A 26,208-nucleotide genomic window follows, 5' to 3' on the forward strand; every position below is an offset into this window, starting at 1 on the left:
TTGGACGCTATGGCACAATTATCACACAATTTTGAAGCGGGAGACACATTGGCTTCCATACATACAGAACATAGTTTATCTGAAGGCACAGACATGTTAAACAGGCTTAAACTTGTCAATAAAGTACAAAAACCGTTTTAAAACAAAACCGTTACTGTCTCTTTAAATTTTAAACAGGCACACTTTATTACTGAATATGTGAAAAACTATGAAGGAATTGTTCAAATTTAACCAAATTTTCACCACAGTGTCTTAAAGCATTCAAAGCATTGCACCCCAAATTTCAGATCTTTAACCCTTAAAATGAGGAAACCGGAGCCGGTTACAGTTTTAACCCCTCTACAGTCCCAGTTACAGCCTTTGCTGCGACTTTACCAAACCCAGGGGGTATACGATACCAAATGAAGCCTTCTAGGAACCTTTTCAACTACTTTCAGACCCACACACATGCAGCTGCATGTCCTGCTCTCAAAAGTAACTGCGCAGTAATGGCGCAAAAATGAGGCTCTGCCTACTACAGAGAAGGCCCTTCCTGACTGGGAAGGTGTCTAAACCAGTGCCTGACGTAAAAAAACGTTCCCCAAAGGTTATAAAGTGTGAATTTCAACATCAAGCTGTATAAAATGCCCAAATAAAGCAATCGATCTAGCCCATAAAAGTGTCTACCAGTTTTATAGCCCATATTAAGCCCTTTATTCTGTTTGAGACTAAGAAAATGGCTTACCGGTCCCCATGAGGGGAAATGACAGCCTTCCAGCATTACACAGTCTTGTTAGAAATATGGCTAGTCATACCTTAAGCAGAAAAGTCTGCCAACTGTTTCCCCCAACTGAAGTTATCTCATCTCAACAGTCCTATGTGGAAACAGCAAACGATTTTAGTTAATGCTGCTAAAATCATATTCCTCTCACAAACAGAACTCTTCATCTTTTTCTGTTTCAGAGTAAATAGTACATACCAGCACTATTTTAAAATAACAAACTCTTGATAGTAGAATAAAAAACTACAACTAAACACCACATACTCTTCACCATCTCCGTGGAGATGCTGCTCTTTCAGCGGCAAAGAGAATGACTGGGGTGGGCGAAGCCTAGGAGGGACTATATGGACAGCTTTTGCTGTGCTCTTTGCCATTTCCTGTTGGGGAAGAGAATATTTCCCACAAGTTATGGATGACGCCGTGGACCGGACACACCAATGTTGGAGAAAAAAGAGTGCTGTATTCCCTTACTTACCAGAGGAGGTGTAATGTACCCTCCTCTAACTTCTCTTTTATATAAGTGAATTTATTATTTTTTAAGGGTCTGCACCATTTGTGATAAATTGAAGATACTTTCAAATTCATTAAGATTAACATGACTGATTGTTCTCTCTTCCCCCATTTCTAAAGCTTATATATATATATATATATATATATATATATATATATATATATATATATACATATACACCTTTAGAGATCTATATATATGTATGTATGTATATGTTAAAGCCCTTTGCCTGGCTTTTTCTTTCATGTAATTAGCAAGAGTCCATGAGCTAGTGACGTATGGGATATACATTCCTACCAGGAGGGGCAAAGTTTCCCAAACCTTAAAATGCCAATAAATACACCCCTCACCACACCCACAATTCAGTTTTTACAAACTTTGCCTCCTATGGAGGTGGTGAAGTAAGTTTGTGCTAGATTCTATGTTGATATGCGCTCCGCAGCAGGTTGGAGCCCGGTTTTCCTCTCAGCGTGCAGTGAATGTCAGAGGGATGTGAGGAGAGTATTGCCTATTTTGAATGCAGTGATCTCCTTCTACGGGGTCTATTTCATAGGTTCTCTGTTATCGGTCGTAGAGATTCATCTCTTACCTCCCTTTTCAGATCGACGATATACTCTTATATATATACCATTACCTCTGCTGATTTTCGTTTCAGTACTGGTTTGGCTTTCTACAAACATGTAGATGAGTGTCCTGGGGTAAGTAAGTCTTATTTTCTGTGACACTCTAAGCTATGGTTGGGCACTTTGTTTATAAAGTTCTAAATATATGTATTCAAACATTTATTTGCCTTGACTCAGGATGTTCAACATTCCTTATTTTCAGACAGTCAGTTTCATATTTGGGATAATGCACTTGAATCAATTATTTTTCTTACCTTAAAAATTTGACTTTTTCCCCTGTGGGCTGTTAGGCTCGCGGGGGCTGAAAATGCTTCATTTTATTGCGTCATTCTTGGCGCTGACTTTTTTGGCGCAAAAAATCTTTTCTGTTTGCGTCATTTTTGACGTTCTTTTGCGCCAAAAATGTCGGCGTTCCGGACGTGGCGTCATTTTTGTCGCCAAAAAGCATTTAGGCGCCAAATAATGTGGGCGTCTTATTTGGCGCTAAAAAAATATGGGCGTCGCTTTTGTCTCCACATTATTTAAGTCTCATTTTTCTTTGCTTCTGGTTGCTAGAAGCTTGTGCATTGGCATTTTTTCCCATTCCTGAAACTGTCATTTAAGGAATTTGATCAATTTTGCTTTATATGTTGTTTTTTCTCTTACATATTGAAAGATGTCTCACGTTGCATCTGAGTCAGAAGATACTTCAGGAAAATCGCTGTCTGGTGCTGGAACTACCAAAGCTAAGTGTATCTGCTGTAAACTTTTGGTAGCTATTCCTCCAGCTGTTGTTTGTATTAATTGTCATGACAAACTTGTTAATGCAGATAATATTTCCTTTAGTAATGTACCATTACCTGTTGCAGTTCCATCAACATCTAATGTTCAGAATGTTCCTGATAACATAAGAGATTTTGTTTCTGAATCCATCAAGAAGGCTATGTCTGTTATTCCTCCTTCTAGTAAACATAAAAAATCTTTTAAAACTTCTCTTTATTCAGATGAATTTTTAAATGAACATCATCATTCTGATTCTAATGACTCTTCTGGTTCAGAGGATTCTGTCTCAGAGATTGATGCTGATAAATCTTCATATTTATTTAAAATGGAATTTATTCGTTCTTTACTTAAAGAAGTACTAATTGCTTTAGAAATTGAGGATTCTGGTCCTCTTGATACTAATTCTAAACGTTTAGATAAGGTCTTTAAATCTCCTGTGGTTATTCCAGAAGTTTTTCCTGTTCCTAGTGCTATTTCTGAAGTAATTTCCAGAGAATGGGAAAAATTGGGTAATTCATTTACTCCTTCTAAACGTTTTAAGCAATTATATCCTGTGCCGTCTGACAGATTAGAATTTTGGGACAAAATCCCTAAGGTTGATGGGGCTATTTCTACCCTTGCTAAACGTACTACTATTCCTACGTCAGATGGTACTTCCTTTAAGGATCCTTTAGATAGGAAAATTGAATCCTTTCTAAGAAAAGCTTATCTGTGTTCAGGTAATCTTCTTAGACCTGCTATATCATTGGCTGATGTTGCTGCAGCTTCAACTTTTTGGTTGGAAACTTTAGCGCAACAAGTAACAGATCATGATTCTCATAATATTATTATTCTTCTTCAACATGCTAATAATTTTATCTGTGATGCCATTTTTGATATTATCAGAGTTGATGTCAGGTTTATGTCTCTAGCTATTTTAGCTAGAAGAGCTTTATGGCTTAAAACTTGGAATGCTGATATGTCTTCTAAATCGACTCTACTTTCCATTTCTTTCCAGGGTAACAAATTATTTGGTTCTCAGTTGGATTCTATTATCTCAACTGTTACTGGTGGGAAAGGAACTTTTTTACCACAGGATAAAAAATCTAAGGGTAAAAACAGGGCTAATAATCGTTTTCGTTCCTTTCGTTTCAACAAAGAACAAAAGCCTGATCCTTCATCCTCAGGAGCAGTTTCAGTTTGGAAACCATCTCCAGTCTGGAATAAATCCAAGCCTTCTAGAAAAGCAAAGCCAGCTTCTAAGTCCACATGAAGGTGCGGCCCTCATTCCAGCTCAGCTGGTAGGGGGCAGGTTACGTTTTTTCAAAAACATTTGGATCAATTCTGTTCACAATCTTTGGATTCAGAACATTGTTTCAGAAGGGTACAGAATTGGTTTCAAGATAAGACCTCCTGTAAAGAGATTTTTTCTTTCCCGTGTCCCAGTAAATCCAGTGAAAGCTCAAGCATTTCTGAAATGTGTTTCAGATCTAGAGTTGGCTGGAGTAATTATGCCAGTTCCAGTTCTGGAACAGGGACTGGGGTTTTATTCGAATCTCTTCATTGTACCAAAGAAGGAGAATTCCTTCAGACCTGTTCAGGATCTAAAAATATTGAATCATTATGTAAGGATACCAACGTTCAAAATGGTAACTGTAAGGACTATCTTGCCTTTTGTTCAACAAGGGCATTATATGTCCACAATAGATTTACAGGATGCATATCTGCATATTCCGATTCATCCAGATCATTATCAGTTCCTGAGATTCTCTTTTCTGGACAAGCATTACCAGTTTGTGGCTCTGCCGTTTGGCCTAGCTACAGCTCCAAGAATATTTGCAAAGGTTCTTGGTGCCCTTCTGTCTGTAATCAGAGAACAGGGTATTGTGGTATTTCCTTATTTGGACGATATCTTGGTACTTGCTCAGTCTTTACATTTAGCAGAATTTCATACGAATCGACTTGTGTTGTTTCTTCAAGATCATGGTTGGAGGATCAATTCACTAAAAAGTTCATTGACTCCTCAGACAAGGGTAACCTTTTTAGGTTTCCAGATAGATTCAGTGTCCATGACTCTATCTTTGACAGACAAGAGACGTCTAAAATTGATTTCAGCTTGTCGAAACCTTCAGTCACAATCATTCCCTTCGGTAGCCTTATGCATGGAAATTCTAGGTCTTATGACTGCTGCATCGGACGCGATCCCCTTTGCTCGTTTTCACATGCGGCCTCTTCAGCTCTGTATGCTGAATCAATGGTGCAGGGATTACACAAAGATATCTCAATTAATATCTTTAAAACCGATTGTACGACACTCTCTAACGTGGTGGACAGATCACCATCGTTTAATTCAGGGGGCTTCTTTTGTTCTTCCGACCTGGACTGTAATTTCAACAGATGCAAGTCTTACAGGTTGGGGAGCTGTGTGGGGATCTCTGACGGCACAAGGAGTTTGGGAATCTCAGGAGGTGAGATTACCGATCAATATTTTGGAACTCCGTGCAATTTTCAGAGCTCTTCAGTCTTGGCCTCTTCTGAAGAGAGAATCGTTCATTTGTTTTCAGACAGACAATGTCACAACTGTGGCATACATCACTCATCAAGGAGGGACTCACAGTCCTCTGGCTATGAAAGAAGTATCTCGAATTCTGGTTTGGGCGGAATCCAGCTCCCGTCTAATCTCTGCGGTTCATATCCCAGGTATAGACAATTGGGAAGCGGATTTTCTCAGTCGCCAAACGTTGCATCCGGGCGAATGGTCTCTTCACCCAGAGGTATTTCTTCAGATTGTTCAAATGTGGGGGCTTCCAGAAATAGATCTGATGGCGTCTCATCTAAACAAGAAACTTCCCAGGTATCTGTCCAGATCCCGGGATCCTCAGGCGGAAGTAGTGGATGCATTATCACTTTCTTGGAAGTATCATCCTGCCTATATCTTTCCGCCTCTAGTTCTTCTTCCAAGAGTAATCTCCAAGATTCTGAAGGAATGCTCGTTTGTTCTGCTGGTAGCTCCGGCATGGCCTCACAGGTTTTGGTATGCGGATCTTGTCCGGATGGCCTCTTGCCATCCGTGGACTCTTCCGCTAAGACCAGACCTTCTGTCGCAAGGTCCTTTTTTCCATCAGGATCTCAAATCCTTAAATTTAAAGGTATGGAGATTGAACGCTTGATTCTTGGTCAAAGAGGTTTCTCTGACTCTGTGATTAATACAATGTTACAGGCTCGTAAATCTGTATCTAGAGAGATATATTATAGAGTCTGGAAGACTTATATTTCTTGGTGTCTTTCTCATCATTTTTCTTGGCATTCTTTTAGAATTCCGAGAATTTTACAGTTTCTTCAGGATGGTTTAGATAAAGGTTTATCCGCAAGTTCTTTGAAAGGCCAAATCTCTGCTCTTTCAGTTCTTTTTCACAGAAAGATTGCTAATCTTCCTGATATTCATTGTTTTGTACAAGCTTTGGTTCGTATAAAACCTGTCATTAAGTCAATTTCTCCTCCTTGGAGTTTGAATTTGGTTCTGGGGGCTCTTCAAACTCCTCCTTTTGAACCCATGCATTCATTGGACATTAAATTACTTTCCTGGAAAGTTTTGTTCCTTTTGGCGATCTCTTCTGCCAGAAGAGTCTCTGAATTATCTGCTCTTTCTTGTGAGTCTCCTTTTCTGATTTTTCAGCAGGATAAGGCGGTGTTGCGAACTTCTTTTGAATTTTTACCTAAGGTTGTGAATTTCAACAACATTAGTAGAGAAATTGTGGTTCCCTCATTATGTCCTAATCCTAAGAATTCTAAGGAGAAATCGTTGCATTCTTTGGATGTTGTTAGAGCTTTGAAATATTATGTTGAAGCTACTAAGCCTTTCCGAAAGACTTCTAGTCTATTTGTTATCTTTTCCGGTTCTAGAAAAGGCCAGAAAGCTTCTGCCGTTTCTTTGGCATCTTGGTTGAAATCTTTAATTCATCATGCCTATGTCGAGTCGGGTAAAACTCCGCCTCAAAGGATTACAGCTCATTCTACTAGGTCAGTTTCTACTTCCTGGGTGTTTAAGAATGAAGCTTCGGTTGATCAGATTTGCAAAGCAGCAACTTGGTCCTCTTTGCATACTTTTACTAAATTCTACCATTTTGATGTATTTTCTTCTTCTGAAGCAGTTTTTGGTAGAAAAGCACTTCAGGCAGCGGTTTCAGTTTGAATCTTCTGTTTATGTTTTTCATTAAACTTTATTTTGGGTGTGGATTATTTTCAGCAGGAATTGGCTGTCTTTATTTTATCCCTCCCTCTCTAGTGACTCTTGTGTGGAAAGATCCACATCTTGGGTAGTCATTATCCCATACGTCACTAGCTCATGGACTCTTGCTAATTACATGAAAGAAAACATAATTTATGTAAGAACTTACCTGATAAATTCATTTCTTTCATATTAGCAAGAGTCCATGAGGCCCGCCCTTTTTTTGTGGTGGTTATGATTTTTTTGTATAAAGCACAATTATTCCAATTCCTTATTTTATATGCTTTCACACTTTTTTCTTATCACCCCACTTCTTGGCTATTCGTTAAACTGAATTGTGGGTGTGGTGAGGGGTGTATTTATAGGCATTTTAAGGTTTGGGAAACTTTGCCCCTCCTGGTAGGAATGTATATCCCATACGTCACTAGCTCATGGACTCTTGCTAATATGAAAGAAATGAATTTATCAGGTAAGTTCTTACATAAATTATGTTTTTTTTTCTCTAATACCTGAGCACTCATATATTTTAGCCCTTCTAACTGTTGTGTGCAATATTTTTTTTAAATAACTTTTATTAGATTGTGTTATTATGAGTGTAACTATATTTGTAATGTATTTTTGATGTGTTTTGTGACACTTTTTTGTTTTGCAAAACAGTTAACCGGAGCTCTGAGAACTCGATAATCATTTTAGCATAAACCACAATTGTGCTCAAGCGATAGCGTTTACTTTAAACTTGTAATACGAGCGTTAAACCCGAAGAGCGCAATCTGGTCCAAAATGTTTAGTAATGCGTAAAGACAATTGCAATATTCTTTAATTTATTTTTCTCCATGTTCATGTAATTTATCTCTGAAAATGGTGAATCTTCTCATTCTCACAGCTAGAAATGCAGTCTGCTGTTTTGCAAGGCTAAATCTTCTAAATAGATTTCCCTAATTGGCTTTGACTGATAAAAACTGCACATTATAATAACAATAGCTGTCTGCACATTCAAGTCCTGATTGGCTCCTCCAAATAAGGCAAGGTGGATGGAGTTTGGCTGCTGAAAACAATTGAGGTAAACAAGTTACTTTTTTTTTTATATAAATGATTACCCAGACAAAATATAGAACATTCAAGGAAATGGGTTTTTAACACAATGGTTTCATTACTTACAACTTAACTACTTCCTCCATACTACCCACAAGCAAAACTTAACAAGACATCAAACCCCTTTTGAAAAACTGTGTAGCAATAGAGAATGACTTACAGACATTCCCCAAGTCCTGGGACAAAAGACCTACCATTCCTAATACCAGGGACGTGCGGTGAGGTCAATGGCTGGGGAGCCAATAACGTACAAGCTCATATTGTCAAAATAAAAAAACAGACCAATTTGTCCTATTGTTTAAAATGCCAATATAAAGGCTTACTTGTTTTGCTTCAAGCACACATTTTCATTGCATTCCACTATACTCCTTAGATTTAGTTTATTACACATTGAGATATTTCTCAAATATTTATATATTTAAAATTAATTTGAATGTGACTTTAAAAAATATGGAAATAAAGAGCAATATCTTAACGTTCTACATTTCAGAGTGTGTACAAACTTTAATATGATGTCAAATTAAGAGCAATTAAAGGGACATTGCAGTGTTAAAATTACATGCTCTAATACATAACAGCATATAATTGTAGCACTACTGACACGTCTGCAAGTATGTATGTTTAACTCTTGCAATGGAGTTAACACATAGTTAAAGTACTGCTTGGGAACTGCAGAGACCTGTTGTCCAAGGCAGCCACAGTGGGTGAATGGTGGGGTTATGTGACCGCTGCTGCTGACTGGCTCACCATCTGTTTCGGCTCAGGACCAACAGTTCTCTGCAGTTCCCAAGTACTCCCTGTACTTTAACTATGTGTTTAGCCTTTTTTTGCTAGTAGTGCTTATGTACTACAATGCCCCTTTAACTTCTTACATTAATTTGTATGTTCTTCTTTGAGCAGTATTCTTGGTTTTTTATTTATTTTTTAGTAAAAAAAAAGGCAGCCTGATTGTTATATATTACAATATTTTTAACCTCTGATAATTATACCATAATACCCAATACAGACTGCAGCTATAAATGTTCAGTGCAGAAAAAGTTAAAGGGAGAACACTGCACACCCACTCTAACAGTAACCAGTTGGCATTGTGCCCCTTGTCACAGAGCTGTGCAAAGGATAAGAATATATGGTAAAATTTGACTGCACGATGTAGAAAGGGATATGTTGACTTCCGGTGGGCGGGCTTGGAGATAGCAGCACTAGTACAGAGCTCCGTGCAACACTGATACTAAAAGTGGATTTTTTGCCCCAATTCTGCTGCCCGAGCCTATTTGCCCTTGACAGGGATCGTGTCTGGGCTACAGAGAGGCTGGCCATAACAACTGCCCCCACCGAAGTGCAACATTTCACTATCTAAGGGACCCAGTGGCTGAAAGGTCCGTGCACGCGGCGGCCATATTGGCGCGCTACAAAGAAGGAGACAGTGTGAAGAGGCCCTGCTTGGTGAGGTGTATCCCCGAACTGACCTGCCAAACTACTGTGAGACTGACAGCTAGCCGCTACGAGTGGCCGAACTGTCGGATCGCCGCCAAGCCATCCGGTGACTGGTGAGGTTTTGCCGGACGACCACGTGGCCTGAAAACTGTGCGACTGCCCAGGGACCGCAAGCACGAACTGGCTGGCCGGGTGAGTGAGGACACAGCAGATTAAGCCACCAAGTATTTTACCGCACCGGAGCAGGATACAGAGCAGAAGCCCACCTACCGACTGGTACAGCCGTTATCTCTCTAAGGCTGTGCTGGGAAAGCATAAACACTAAGGGCCTGGTTGCGACTGAGAGCTGAGGAACGCTGACTGGGGGCAGATATCGGTAAGCCTGTGAGTTGATGCTCTCTTTATGTGGCGTCAACCTTAACTTTTACCTTTACATGAGGCCAATCTGGGAGGAGGTAGGTGGCAGAAAAAGAGCAATCAGTGTTAACGAAGACTGAATATTGCATTTGGTGACTCGCTGGGGGACCATATAATACCACATAACGACCCCCTGTAAAAGAACTGATAGATCCAATACTCGAGGGTGAATGAGCATAGGATCCCTGATATATATGAGGGCCCCCATCTTGCATAACAGGGGAAGACTACCTGGCTCTATCTGGAACAGCTCCATGCAGTAAGCCGGTTTGAACAAGGGCTCCTGCTATATATTTGACTCTTATGTGCATGTAAAGGGAGGACATCCTCTGATCTTTTGGAAAAGAACTGTGATAGCATTACAAGGGTTTTCTCATAACACAGCACAACCTGAGAGGCAACCGTTACATAGAAAAGGAACTTTTCACTATAGACTCTCTAATTCCTTCCACATGGTGCACTGAGTCAGGACCTGGTGCACTGAATCAGGATCTGGGAGGGGAAAGGCTCTCCAACTAATCCTTTTTCTTTTTTCCTCCTGTAGGCTCAGACATAGGCATTTGCAAACTACTGATAGATGTTTATATTTTAACTGTACTGCAACTGTGCTATGGTATACTGTCCTGTTAACTGATAATATTACATATCAATGCTGAGAACCGCCAGACTTGTTATAGAATTGTGTGTTATAAATCAGAGCACTGGCTTAGAAGGGCTCACTAAATAACCTCTTTTTCCACGGCAGGTTCACTAATAGATGCTTGTAAACAACTGGCAGATGTTTATGTCTCATTTGAGCTACAATTGAGCTTTGTGATATTGTAATGTTGACTGATAACTTTCTGTATATATACTGAGGTCTGCATGACTTGTCATAGAGAGAGAGTGAGCAATATAGTTGTTCTTTTTCTTTTTCTTTTCTTTTTTCTTTTTCTTTTGTGTCAACTTTTCAACCCTGAGAATTACTAGAGACAGGTTGCGAACTACTGTTGCACATAGATGAGATTTGTTGAGTCACTGACTAGGAAATAAGTGGCTAGAAATTGTATGGAGAAATGCCTAATACCAAATAGCATGGCACATAGGAATAAGAATTCAGATCGCAGAAATAAAGTGGGATCTGATATGGGTACCCAGGCCTCAACCAGCGATGTTTTTCAGGATAATTATACCCTTGACCCCCATCCAATAGTCAAGCAAATATCTACCCTATTTTTACCAAAAATAGAGAACCTCCAGAAGGGGGTTGACACTCTTGCAGAAGAGGTTAAACAATTCTCGACTAGGGTATCAGAGGTTGAGAATAGGGTCTCTGATGTAGAAGACACACAAAATGTCCACTCAAGTAAAATAATGGAGTTAGAGAAGCATACCACAGTCCTTCAACAAAAGTTAGATGATCTAGAAAATAGATCCCGGCGGAATAATGTTCGCCTGATAGGGTTGCCTGAATGTGTAAAAGCGAATGACATTTTGAAATTTGTTGAAACTACCCTCCCCCCTCTGCTAGGGATTCCCACATCTGCTTTAGTGCATAGTGTAGAGAGAGCGCACAGAGTGGGCCCTGAGAGGCCGGCCATGGATCGTAATGCGCAGGCGAGGCCTGTAATGATAAAATTTTTACACTTTCAAACTAAAATGGCTGTTCTCAGGGCGTATAGGAAAATGGATGAAGTGCTGTATAAAAATTCTAGGATCCTGTTGTTTCAGGATTATTCAGCAGACTTGGTAAAGAAGCGCAGGGAGTTCTCAACATTATGCTCCAGATTACACAGAGAGGGTAGGCAGGCATTCCTGCTCTTCCCTGCCAAATTAAAGATAATAACCCACAGAGGGCCTAAATTTTTTGAATCACCACAAGCTGCACAAGAGTACTTGGATGCTGAAGATGGCTCCAGGAGCCCTGTCCGTGCTAGGGGGGGGGAGGGTTAAAGGAATCTTCTGTGAAGGGAATATATCTCTTAATATATCTCTTAAGGTCTGAAAATGTTATTGGCATATGCTAATAGGCAAAAAAGATTACTCCATTTGGAGAGTTCAGATAGCAGTACCTATATTTACGATATGGATCTTATAGGGTTGCTTTGGTTAGTAGTTATGGTTCAGACAGGACAAGTTGTGTTCAAAAGTTGTGTTCTGTTCAAATGTTTTACTCACTTGCTAACCTCTATTACAGATGGGGTGAATCAACGGAGGGGGAAAAATACATGCAATATGATGATAGGAAAATGTATTAACAACTTCTTTACATTCTCCTCCCTCTGGGTGCTAATGTTTATTATCTGTAACGTATGGAAAGGTGATGTTCATAAGGGAGGAAAAGTACTCCTTAAATATGAGGGTTTTATGAATAGCAAAATTTGGTTTATAATATGTTATTTTTTGATGTTGCTCTTTGCAGGTTGTGCCTCGGCAGTAAGGATAACTGAGTTTCTTGGACATGATGGGCCGGTGTGGGAACTGGTAGGAAATATAATATATATTTTTTTTTTTCTTCTCTCTCTCCCTCTCTTCCTCTATCTGTAATACCCATGAACACACAGAGGTTCTTGAAAATCATTGACATATAGTATTTACTCCTGGAATGTGGGGGGTATACACTCCCCGATAAAAAGAAAAACTATATTAACTCAACTTAGGAAGAAAGGGGCAGATATTGCGTTTATACAGGAGACGCACCTTACTGACTCAGAACACTTGAAATTAAAGACTGATTGGGTTGGGAGGGTGGAATTTGCCTCCTATAAATCGTCTAGTAGAGGGGTAGCTATTTTATTTGGGAAGAAACTAGAGGTTGGGGACGTGACAGTATTGACAGACACTGAAGGGCGATATGTTATAGCCCGGGTTACCATTGCCGGTAAAAAGTACACACTGTGTAATATATATGCTCCCAATAATAAGGACAAGACATTCTGGAACAAACTGATTGACTTACTAACCCCCTTTTTAGACACCCCTCTTATAATAGGAGGAGACTTCAACCTGGCCCCTAATCCTCATTGTGACAGGCTTAGGGATCCCACACGACACTTGGTCGGGGCACAACCGAAGATCAATACCTAATTTGAACTAAAAACATTCCAAACACTGGTGTCCTCTTTGGATGCTGTTGATATTTGGCGGAAGCTAAATCCAGATGGCAAAGACTTCACGTGTCTCTCCCGGGCCTCTCCTACTATGTCTCGCATAGATCTATTTCTGATTTCGAACTCCCTTATCCCCCAAACAGTAGATGTTAAGATCGGAGACATTGTGGTCTCTGACCATGCCCCTGTGGGTCTCTTCTTGGACACCTTGCCCAGATCCAGTAATCGCAGGGCTCTCAGATTCCCGCAATACTTGTTGACCTCTCAGGAGTTCCAACAATATCTAGAAAGCGCTTGGGATGACTACCAAGCCAATAACGCACAGCATGCATCGACCCCGGAGCTCTTTTGGCAAACAGCCAAGGTAGTTCTTGCGGGGGATATTTTGGCCTTCTTATCTCGCAGGAAGAAACTGCAAACAGAGAGATTAGAGAAATTGAGAGAGAAGTTGACAAACAACTATGGCCTGTACAGATCTGACATGACACTGACACACCACAGGCAATACATAGCCACTAAAAAAGAATATGACACGATGCTGGCATACCAGGCCTCACAAACTCTCCTGCGAACTAGAGGCAAATATTATCTAAAAACCTCCACCCGTTTTATTGCAGCCATCAAACATAAGGGCACTGTAGTGAAAGATCCTGAAAGGATTGTGGAAGCCTTCGCTGCCTATTACTCTGAGCTCTACACTAGCAATCAGTGTGATTCAGAAGAAAAGAGGCGAGCATTTTGGAGCTCTATTGAACTCCCACAGATAACGGAGTCGCAACTGACTCAGTTAAATGCACCAATTACGAGGGAAGAAGTGGACAGGACGATTATGACCTTAAACTTGGGTAAAGCGGCAGGCCCGGATGGGCTGCCCATTGAGTTCTACAGGATGCTGAAAACTAGAGTAACACCAGTGCTCACTGACCTGTTTGCCAACTATTTCACAGAGAAAAACAGGCCGGCCACGACTTTCACAGCCGCTCATATTACTCTTATCCCCAAAGCGGGCAAAGATGCCTTGCTTACTGATTCTTATAGACCAATCTCACTACTGAACTCCGACTATAAGATCTTAACAAAACTACTAGCGGAGCGTCTTAAATTTGTGTTGCCAGACTTGATTCATGAAGACCAGACTGGTTTCATGATGGCAAGATCATCGGTAGTGAATGTACGCAGAATACTGCAGGTACTACATCATTTCTGGAATAGGAAAAATTCTAGAGAGGGGGATCAAATCCCGGAGGCCTTCCTGCTGTCATTAGATGCAGAGAAGGCCTTTGACAGGGTAGAATGGAGCCATTTATTCCATACACTGGCTAGCTTTAACTTTTCTGGGCCCTTTACGGCATTTGTCAAAAATTTGTACTCATCCCCCATAGCCAATATATGTTCTAATCATCTTTACTCATCAGACATCGTTCTGCAAAGAGGCACGAGACAGGGATGCCCCCTGTCTCCCTTGCTGTTCAATCTGGCACTGGAGCCCCTGGCAGTTAAACTGCGTCAAATATTCCCGGGCATTGACATGGCCGGGCACCCCCAACATCTCGCATTGTATGCGGATGATATGTTGCTATTTGTTCAGGAACCAAAAACCCATATACCATCAATTGTGCAGACGCTGTCAGATTTTGGGGCGTTCGCGGGATACAAAGCCAACATGCAAAAGTCAGAAATTCTCTGGTTGCATAAGGGGGAGAACCAAGCCCATGACTACCCGTTTACGGTAGCAAACCAAATGATCACTTATTTAGGAATCCAGATCCATGTGAATCCCAATAAGCTGTATGCAACTAATTTGACTCCTTTATGTGCAAAACTGTGTGGTCAGATGAGAAGTTGGAAATCTCTCCCGATTTCTCTGATGGGAAGGGTTAGCCTCTTGAAAATGGTTATCCTCCCACGGCTCTTATACCCTATGCTCATGCTAACGTTACTACTCTCCAAGGCGAATGTGAAAGAGTTAAACTCTGCAATGCGTTTCTTCTTGTGGCGAGGCGGTAGACCGCGCATTGCAACAGATAAACTAACCCTGAACTACCTACATGGGGGCTTGTCGCTGCCAGATTTCAAACTCTACAATTGGGCGGCCCTGATCCGTTTAGTTGTAGATTGGCAGGTGAGTTCGGCTCACTTTTATAGCGATAACCTGGAACGGGCGGCTCTAGGAGGTATAGCCTTGGCATACCTGCCTCACATGCCAAAACCAAAGATGGGAGGGACATTGGAGGGGAATTTTATATACCAGGACCCGCTAAGGGCCTGGCACCTAGCTCACAAATTTTTAGGCAAAACGAACCTAGGTTCTGCCTTTTTACCACTAAGTGGTAACCCAGATTTTCCTGCAGGTATGGATACGAAACCATTTCGCACTTGGGAGGCGCTTGGGTTGAAAACTGTGGGATCACTGGTGGACCCGCTACTGAAAACCATGAAATCTTTTGCGACACTGCAGAGAGAATACAACTTGCCAAACAAGCATTTTTATGCATACCTGCAGGCACGTCATTATGTGGAGACTCTAACCAGAGATAAACCGGATTTTTGGGAAGGCTCACCATTCCGAGTATCACAAACTTTATTTAAGATGGGATGCTTCTCTCTATCAGGGATCTACCAAACTTTGATACAAAAAAGACTACAATTACTGCAACCAGAACTTTTACAGGGCTGGCAGAGGGAGGGATTTGGGGAGATCACGTGGGAAGAGGCCCGGAGAGGACTGGAGAAAACTAGAAAAGCCACATTGTCGGCAAATCTACGGGAGACACAAATTAGATTTTTGCATAGGGCATATATGACCCCTAAGTGCCTTGCCAAGTGGATTCCTGACTGGCCGAACAGATGTACCAAGTGTTCAATGGAATCTCCGGACCTGTTGCACTGTATCTGGGATTGCCCCAAGATTAGACAGTTTTGGGAAAAACTACAATATTGGGTTAGGAAAAAGCTAGCCATAAATATTGACTTTACACCTCAGATGATATTGTTTTTAGACTGGGAACAACACCACAGGCAATTTGACTCTGAACTGACGCTACTGATATTATTAGCAAGAAAATGCATACTCAAACATTGGACAGTTGCCCAAACCCCCTCAATAGCTTACTTTCGAAATATGCTGAGAACCCAACTATTTACCGAACAAGTAGATGTCAGAATAGACGTGGGAAATAGGCTAAATCCATTTCTTCGGAAATGGCGTAGACTGATATTGACGTTCGAATTAGAAGTACAAAGACAAGTTCTGATCCCTTTCCGTAACACTGTATCATTTCTGGAAGACTCTCTGAGAGGGGAATGGAGTCACCTAGATGACTAAAGTTTGGACATTGCAGGTTGACCCCTACGTTTGTCTCTTCCCTTGATACCTTTTTTTTTTTTTTTTTTTTTTTTCCTCACACCGGCTCATCGAGTGAGATGCAGGACATAGAATATCCTAGGCACTGAATGACTGTTGAATATAAGGGTGGGAGTAGTTTTCTGGGGTGGGGCACGATAGTGGGGAGAGAAGTGCTAATCTCCACATGGGCGGGAGGGCATGGGAGGGAGGAGGGGTAGGAGGGGGGGGAATGGGTAGAAAAGAGAAAAGTTTGAGAGCTGTATCCATGTGAAACCTTTATCATGTTGAAAGTCTACTTGGATTATAATATGGAATTAATGTTTCTAATCAAGATATGTTGAGAAGGAAGGACCGAGAAGGTCACATACTGTAAATATACTATTGCACTGTCTTACTCTGTATAAAACACTCAACTGACTTTATACTGTAACATGGAGATATTTGTTTGTATTTACATGTATGCCGCTCTCTCAATAAAAAGATTTGAAAAAAAAAGAAAGGGATATGTTATGTAAAATAAATACACATACTGAAAAAGAATATATGGTATTATTTAGTAGTAGGATTGTAACTCATATTATTGCAGACAGACATGCTGCTGAATATATCAGAGAAATACAATTTTTAGGAGTAAAACTTTACAGAGTATCTACTGACACATGGCAGATTGTTAGAGCTTTGTCAGTCCGGACTCCGGAGGTGAAACAGAGATTATTATCAACAGTGAGAGATCAAAGTGAGCACTCAGGGAAGTAGAGGGTGGGCCGGCTTGACAGTGGGCTGCTGACACTACTAGTCACACACAGACAGAAGAGAGATACTCAGGGCAGCTTTGAAGTGGATTTATTTATGGAAGCTTTAGCCTACACACGGAGGAAGATGGACCGAGGCAGCTGCTTCACCAACAAGTCCTCAGCAAGGAGGAGCTCAGCTGCAGGACACTCTCTTTCAAGGCACGCCTGTGCCATGCCAGTCCCCACCGCACACAGAACACAATTAGCATATCCCACAAAAATATATAAATATAGTGACAGAATTTTATTACATTTAATAAATAAACCCTATCTCCAATAGAAAGTGCACCTCAGTCCCCTGTTTGCTACTTACATTATATTTGACAAGGAGCTGCTTACTTGCCTCTGCTGCCCTAAACTTTCTGCTTCAAACTCTTATAGTACCCGCCCACTGACTGTCAGAGAGTGAGACGCAGTACTAGTAGCAAACTGTATCTTGCTCTCTGACAGTCAGTGGGCCGGTACTATAAGGGAGGCTGATGTGATAGCTGCCTACCCTTGTGTTTTCTAATGATTGGATCAACTTGTCATTTAATGTGACACTTGAGAGAAAGTGGGAGTGCCGGTCGCTCCATCCAGTTTATGACTAGGGGTTGCGCAATCAGGGGGAAGCTGAGCTAGTTACTGCCTCAAAAATATTGTGATTTTTTTATTATTATTTTCTTTATACTTCAATATTATTTTCTGATCTTCTTTTTTATGAGTATTTCCATGACACTGCCTAATACCAGCATCCGACTGGAAATACATTTTTATAAACACAGGAAAGTCAGTCCACTCAGCCAAGCTTCTAGAAACAAACATTAAATTGCTAACCAGGTGGTACTTAACACCACAAAAACTCAAACATATATTCCCAAACTCATCTAACCGCTGTTGGAGATTATGCTCAAACGAAGGCTCGCTATATGATATCTGGTGGACCTGCCCTAAAATTCAACCCTTTCGGGACTCTAAAAATAAATAAATAATGGTGACACATTCAAAAAATGTGCATGAAAATAATCAACTAAAAGTTGTTTATACATAGAAACACTGAGCTTTACAATTATTAGGAACTTGAGAGCCCATCTAGTATTGTTTGCATTCCTATCTAAAGTGTACTTTTAAAGGGACACAGATCAAAATTAAAAACTTTCATGATTCAGATAGAGCATGCAATTTTAAACAACTTTCCAATTTACTTCCATGAACAAAATTACACTTTTTGAGTCACCAGCTCCTACTGAGCATCTGCAAGAATTCACAGAATATACATTTGTGATTATGGAAATAAACATAACTTTGAAATTTGTAAAAAAAAAAAAGACCTACTACTCATTTGAAGTTCAGACTAAGTGATTTTGCATTGTCTTTTTACCATGTATTTGTTGATTAAGCAAATCTATTGTTTTTACTGATCCTTTAACAAATCATAAGGGCAGATATTCAGTTTACAGTTTTAAATTAAACTTCCAGGAAATTTAGTTCTCAACCCATAATTTAATGACTGCATCTAAAATAAGTGTTTTTTTCACCTAATTAATATCTGAGTGCTAAATAAATGTTTTGCTATCTATGTGCACCACTCAATGACAAGATAAAAGGGAGGGAGAAGAAGAGAGGAACAAATGTAGACGGGGGGAGATAGAAGGGTTGAGGAAGAGAAAGAAAAAAAGAAGTAGGGAGATGAACGATATCAGGTATAGAAAAGGCTTGAAATAGAGAGGTAGAGAAAGAAGAAGGGGGAAGAGAAAGAGTGGGCAGAGGGAGAGAGAAAGAAGAAGAGAGAGCAAGAGGACAAAATGGAAATATGTATAATATTAGATACTGAAATATTTTACCTGTGATAAGCATTGCTGGCCTGGATTTTTAGTTTGAGATGTTCGTTTAAATAGCCCAGCATCAAAAATGCAGCTGAGTCACTCTGAACCCGCTCTGTTAAAAAAACAAAATAATAATAATAATAATAATAATAGTAATAATAAATTGGAATATATAAACTACATCCTTCATCAGAAGAAGATGGGTGATTATTAAGGGAGTCTGACTTTTGTCTGAGGTCATTTTATGGCTTTGCTTTTACAGTATGTGTTTGTATACAGGATAAGCACATATAGGAAAAAGAAAATACACGTTAATTCGAGTAGGGATTTCCAATTCAAGAAAGTTCTTCTCTTGAAAAGCACAATTGAGCTAAAAGATGCTGCTCCCAGGTGGTAACTCACTAGAGAACAAGCCAAGGAGCAGTTTTTTTCATTCCTGACTGAGAGCCTCTCTTTCTTGTTTATGAATATCCAGTCTAAGACCCAAAGACTACAATGCTGTCCAGTTCTTTTGTGTGATGTATAGTAAAAGGCAAGTCTTGCAGAGTTAGTGACAGTCAACCCGGTTGTATACGTAGAGATATGAGCCACACTTCGTACCCTCACCAAAGGCTACAAATTGTTCACCATATAACGGAGCCATAGGAGGAATAAAGCACAAAAGCACAGGCGGATCGCTGCCAGAAGGCTTTCCAGCGCCACTGGTCTTAAAGGGACAGTACACTGTAAAATTGTTTTTCCATAAATGTATTTTAAATGACTTGTTATACCAAGGGCAGAGTATAAAATATTTGAGAAACTGCATTTTCGGGTTTATTTGTGTATCTGAAGTAGCTGGCTTTGTGCTTTGAAACCACAGCCTATTACAATGGGTTGAGCTTCAGGTAATATCAGATCTCATTATGTTATCACTTTCATGTACACAGACTTGCTTCCTTATCTTATATTTGTCTGGAACACCAAAGCTCAATACATAGAGAGAACAATGGCAAATTATCATTTTATTACTCAACTATCATGCCCCCCACTGAGGGTGTAATCTCTTCTGCTGGCTGTGTTTACTTAGGCTTGTCAATAGGGTATACGCCAGTATCAAAACTTTCAGTATAGGTTGGGAAACCACAAGCTAAATCAGCTATTTCAAATGCTGAAATATGAGTAAAGGAGCTACTTACAACCACTCTAGCAGGTAAAAAGGATCATTGGGAATAATTTAAAGGGGAGAAAGTTTTTGGGTGAATTGTCCCTTTAAGTACTACCTGTATCGGTTAGCAAATGCAGTTCATCAACTCACTCACCTAATCCAGCGTATAGGTGGTAGAGCCACAGAGGGACAAAGGGTTGAAGGGGATCCCCGGCATAGACTCGTAGCGACACACCCGGAAGAAGCTCCAAGTGACAAGGAGGTGGAGCGATACTCGCATGAGGACGCATTGGTATGTCGCTACGAATCATTTTGTGTGATTTCTCTCCATGCCGGCGAGGTTTTGAATATCAGGCCCTTAGAGTGAACTGGAACCCAAATGGAAACAGTCCTATGGATTCTGATGTATTTTAGGCTTTATAGGAATGTCCACATTTTCTATAACACATTTAAAACAAAACAAATTGTTTTATTTTTATATTCATTTAGGGAAATGTTTTAATCCAAACTCTAGAAAACAGAATTTATGTTTACCTGATAAATTACTTTCTCCAACGGTGTGTCCGGTCCACGGCGTCATCCTTACTTGTGGGATATTCTCTTCCCCAACAGGAAATGGCAAAGAGCCCAGCAAAGCTGGTCACATGATCCCTCCTAGGCTCCGCCTACCCCAGTCATTCGACCGACGTTAAGGAGGAATATTTGCATAGGAGAAACCATATGGTACCGTGGTGACTGTAGTTAAAGAAAATAAATTATCAGACCTGATTAAAAAAACCAGGGCGGGCCGTGGACCGGACACACCGTTGGAGAAAGTAATTTATCAGGTAAACATAAATTCTGTTTTCTCCAACATAGGTGTGTCCGGTCCACGGCGTCATCCTTACTTGTGGGAACCAATACCAAAGCTTTAGGACACGGATGAAGGGAGGGAGCAAATCAGGTCACCTAAATGGAAGGCACCACGGCTTGCAAAACCTTTCTCCCAAAAATAGCCTCAGAAGAAGCAAAAGTATCAAACTTGTAAAATTTGGTAAAAGTGTGCAGTGAAGACCAAGTCGCTGCCCTACATATCTGATCAACAGAAGCCTCGTTCTTGAAGGTCCATGTGGAAGCCACAGCCCTAGTGGAATGAGCTGTGATTCTTTCGGGAGGCTGCCGTCCGGCAGTCTCGTAAGCCAATCTGATGATGCTTTTAATCCAAAAAGAGAGAGAGGTAGAAGTTGCTTTTTGACCTCTCCTTTTACCGGAATAAACAACAAACAAGGAAGATGTTTGTCTAAAATCCTTTGTAGCATCTAAATAGAATTTTAGAGCGCGAACAACATCCAAATTGTGCAACAAACGTTCCTTCTTTGAAACTGGTTTCGGACACAGAGAAGGTACGATAATCTCCTGGTTAATGTTTTTGTTAGAAACAACTTTTGGAAGAAAACCGGGTTTAGTACGTAAAACCACCTTATCTGCATGGAACACCAGATAAGGAGGAGAACACTGCAGAGCAGATAATTCTGAAACTCTTCTAGCAGAAGAAATTGCAACTAAAAACAAAACTTTCCAAGATAATAACTTAATATCAACGGAATGCAAGGGTTCAAACGGAACCCACTGAAGAACTGAAAGAACTAAATTGAGACTCCAAGGAGGAGTCAAAGGTTTGTAAACAGGCTTAATTCTAACCAGAGCCTGAACAAAGGCTTGAACATCTGGCACAGCGGCCAGCTTTTTGTGAAGTAACACAGACAAGGCAGAAATCTGTCCCTTCAGGGAACTTGCAGATAATCCTTTTTCCAATCCTTCTTGAAGGAAGGATAGAATCCTAGGAATCTTAACCTTGTCCCAAGGGAATCCTTTAGATTCACACCAACAGATATATTTTTTCCAAATTTTGTGGTAAATCTTTCTAGTTACAGGCTTTCTGGCCTGAACAAGAGTATCGATAACAGAATCTGAGAATCCTCGCTTCGATAAGATCAAGCGTTCAATCTCCAAGCAGTCAGCTGGAGTGAAACCAGATTCGGATGTTCGAACGGACCCTGAACAAGAAGGTCTCGTCTCAAAGGTAGCTTCCAAGGAGGAGCCGATGACATATTCACCAGATCTGCGTACCAAGTCCTGCGTGGCCACGCAGGAGCTATCAAGATCACCGACGCCCTCTCCTGATTGATCCTGGCTACCAGCCTGGGGATGAGAGGAAACGGCGGGAACACATAAGCTAGTTTGAAGGTCCAAGGTGCTACTAGTGCATCCACTAGAGCCGCCTTGGGATCCCTGGATCTGGACCCGTAGCAAGGAACTTTGAAGTTCTGACGAGAGGCCATCAGATCCATGTCTGGAATGCCCCACAGCTGAGTGACTTGGGCAAAGATTTCCGGATGGAGTTCCCACTCCCCCGGATGCAATGTCTGACGACTCAGAAAATCCGCTTCCCAATTTTCCACTCCTGGGATGTGGATAGCAGACAGGTGGCAGGAGTGAGACTCCGCCCATAGAATGATTTTGGTCACTTCTTCCATCGCCAGGGAACTCCTTGTTCCCCCCTGATGGTTGATGTACGCAACAGTTGTCATGTTGTCTGATTGAAACCGTATGAACTTGGCCCTCGCTAGCTGAGGCCAAGCCTTGAGAGCATTGAATATCGCTCTCAGTTCCAGAATATTTATCGGTAGAAGAGATTCTTCCCGAGACCAAAGACCCTGAGCTTTCAGGGATCCCCAGACCACGCCCCAGCCCATCAGACTGGCGTCGGTCGTGACAATGACCCACTCTGGTCTGCGGAATGTCATCCCTCGTGACAGGTTGTCCAGGGACAGCCACCAACGGAGTGAGTCTCTGGTCCTCTGATTTACTTGTATCTTCGGAGACAAGTCTGTATAGTCCCCATTCCACTGACTGAGCATGCACAGTTGTAATGGTCTTAGATGAATGCGTGCAAAAGGAACTATGTCCATTGCCGCTACCATCAACCCGATCACTTCCATGCACTGAGCTATGGAAGGAAGAGGAACGGAATGGAGTATCCGACAAGAGTCTAGAAGTTTTGTTTTTCTGGCCTCTGTCAGAAAAATCCTCATTTCTAATGAGTCTATTATTGTTCCCAAGAAGGGAACCCTTGTTGACGGAGATAGAGAACTCTTTTCCACGTTCACTTTCCATCCGTGAGATCTGAGAAAGGCCAGGACAATGTCCGTGTGAGCCTTTGCTTGAGGAAGGGACGACGCTTGAATCAGAATGTCGTCCAAGTAAGGTACTACAGCAATGCCCCTTGGTCTTAGCACAGCTAGAAGGGACCCTAGTACCTTTGTGAAAATCCTTGGAGCAGTGGCTAATCCGAAAGGAAGCGCCACGAACTGGTAATGTTTGTCCAGGAATGCGAACCTCAGGAACCGATGATGTTCCTTGTGGATAGGAATATGTAGATACGCATCCTTTAAATCCACCGTGGTCATGAATTGACCTTCCTGGATGGAAGGAAGAATAGTTCGAATGGTTTCCATCTTGAACGATGGAACCTTGAGAAACTTGTTTAAGATCTTGAGATCTAAGATTGGTCTGAACGTTCCCTCTTTTTTGGGAACTATAAACAGATTGGAGTAGAACCCCATCCCTTGTTCTCTTAATGGAACGGGATGAATCACTCCCATTTTTAACAGGTCTTCTACACAATGTAAGAATGCCTGTCTTTTTATGTGGTCTGAAGACAACTGAGACCTGTGGAACCTCCCCCTTGGGGGAAGTCCCTTGAATTCCAGAAGATAACCTTGGGAGACTATTTCTAGCGCCCAAGGATCCAGAACATCTCTTGCCCAAGCCTGAGCGAAGAGAGAGAGTCTGCCCCCCACCAGATCCGGTCCCGGATCGGGGGCCAACATTTCATGCTGTCTTGGTAGCAGTGGCAGGTTTCTTGGCCTGCTTTCCCTTGTTCCAGCCTTGCATTGGTCTCCAAGCTGGCTTGGCTTGAGAAGTATTACCCTCTTGCTTAGAGGACGTAGCACTTTGGGCTGGTCCATTTCTACGAAAGGGACGAAAATTAGGTTTATTTTTTGCCTTGAAAGGCCGATCCTGAGGAAGGGCGTGGCCCTTACCCCCAGTGATATCCGAGATAATCTCTTTCAAGTCAGGGCCAAACAGCGTTTTCCCCTTGAAAGGAATGTTAAGTAGCTTGTTCTTGGAAGACGCATCAGCCGACCAAGATTTCAACCAAAGCGCTCTGCGCGCCACAATAGCAAACCCAGAATTCTTAGCCGCTAACCTAGCCAATTGCAAAGTGGCGTCTAGGGTGAAAGAATTAGCCAATTTGAGAGCATTGATTCTGTCCATAATCTCCTCATAAGGAGGAGAATCACTGTCGACCGCCTTTATCAGCTCATCGAACCAGAAACATGCGGCTGTAGCGACAGGGACAATGCATGAAATTGGTTGTAGAAGGTAACCCTGCTGAACAAACATCTTTTTAAGCAAACCTTCTAATTTTTTATCCATAGGATCTTTGAAAGCACAACTATCCTCTATGGGTATAGTGGTGCGTTTGTTTAAAGTGGAAACCGCTCCCTCGACCTTGGGGACTGTCTGCCATAAGTCCTTTCTGGGGTCGACCATAGGAAACAATTTTTTAAATATGGGGGGAGGGACGAAAGGAATACCGGGCCTTTCCCATTCTTTATTAACAATGTCCGCCACCCGCTTGGGTATAGGAAAAGCTTCTGGGAGCCCCGGCACCTCTAGGAACTTGTCCATTTTACATAGTTTCTCTGGGATGACCAACTTGTCACAATCATCCAGAGTGGATAATACCTCCTTAAGCAGAATGCGGAGATGTTCCAACTTAAATTTAAATGCAATCACATCAGGTTCAGCTTGTTGAGAAATGTTCCCTGAATCAGTAATTTCTCCCTCAGACAAAACCTCCATGGCCCCATCAGACTGAGTTAGGGGCCCTTCAGAAATATTAATATCAGCGTCGTCATGCTCTTCAGTATCTAAAACAGAGCAGTCGCGCTTACGCTGATAAGTGTTCATTTTGGCTAAAATGTTTTTGACAGAATTATCCATTACAGCCGTTAATTGTTGCATAGTAAGGAGTATTGGCGCGCTAGATGTACTAGGGGCCTCCTGAGTGGGCAAGACTCGTGTAGACGAAGGAGGGAATGATGCAGTACCATGCTTACTCCCCTCACTTGAGGAATCATCTTGGGCATCATTTTCATTGTCACATAAATCACATTTATTTAAATGAATAGGAATTCTGGCTTCCCCACATTCAGAACACAGTCTATCTGGTAGTTCAGACATGTTAAACAGGCATAAACTTGATAACAAGTACAAAAAACGTTTTAAAATAAAACCGTTACTGTCCCTTTAAATTTTAAACTGAACACACTTTATTACTGCAAATGCGAAAAAACATGAAGGAATTGTTCAAAATTTACCAAATTTTCACCACAGTGTCTTAAAGCCTTAAAAGTATTGCACACCAAATTTGGAAGCTTTAACCCTTAAAATAACGGAACCGGAGCCGTTTTGAACTTTAACCCCTTTACAGTCCCTGGTATCTGCTTTGCTGAGACCCAACCAAGCCCCAAGGGGAATACGATACCAAATGACGCCTTCAGAAAGTCTTTTCTAAGTATCAGAGCTCCTCTCACATGCGACTGCATGCCATGCCTCTCAAAAACAAGTGCGCAACACCGGCGCGAAAATGAGGCTCTGCCTATGCTTTGGGAAAGCCCCTAAAGAATAAGGTGTCTAAAACAGTGCCTGCCGATATTATTATATCAAAATACCCAGATAAAATGATTCCTCAAGGCTAAATATGTGTTAATAATCAATCGATTTAGCCCAAAAAAAGTCTACAGTCTTAATAAGCCCTTTTTGAAGCCCTTATTTACAATCGTAATAAACATGGCTTACCGGATCCCAGAGGGAAAATGACAGCTTCCAGCATTACATCGTCTTGTTAGAATGTGTCATACCTCAAGCAGCAAGAGACTGCTCACTGTTCCCCCAACTGAAGTTAATTGCTCTCAACAGTCCTGTGTGGAACAGCCATGGATTTTAGTGACGGTTGCTAAAATCATTTTCCTCATACAAACAGAAATCTTCATCTCTTTTCTGTTTCTGAGTAAATAGTACATACCAGCACTATTTCAAAATAACAAACTCTTGATTGAATAATAAAAACTACAGTTAAACACTAAAAAACTCTAAGCCATCTCCGTGGAGAT

The 26,208-nt window shown here is 41.3% G+C and overlaps 1 protein-coding gene across 2 annotated transcripts in view; it reads right to left on the reverse strand.

The window, feature by feature from the left end:
* SKIC3 (SKI3 subunit of superkiller complex) overlaps positions 1-26,208 on the reverse strand; it is a 403,595-nt gene that overhangs the window by 164,996 nt on the left and 212,391 nt on the right. For both annotated transcript variants that reach the window (XM_053701496.1, XM_053701495.1), the window contains exon 27: positions 18,859-18,952. In XM_053701496.1, the coding sequence (XP_053557471.1) occupies positions 18,859-18,952 (94 nt within the window). The remainder of the gene's footprint in view (positions 1-18,858; positions 18,953-26,208) is intronic.

The sequence above is a fragment of the Bombina bombina genome, chromosome 2 (assembly GCF_027579735.1).
Source record: "Bombina bombina isolate aBomBom1 chromosome 2, aBomBom1.pri, whole genome shotgun sequence".
NCBI classification, from domain to species: domain Eukaryota; kingdom Metazoa; phylum Chordata; class Amphibia; order Anura; family Bombinatoridae; genus Bombina; species Bombina bombina.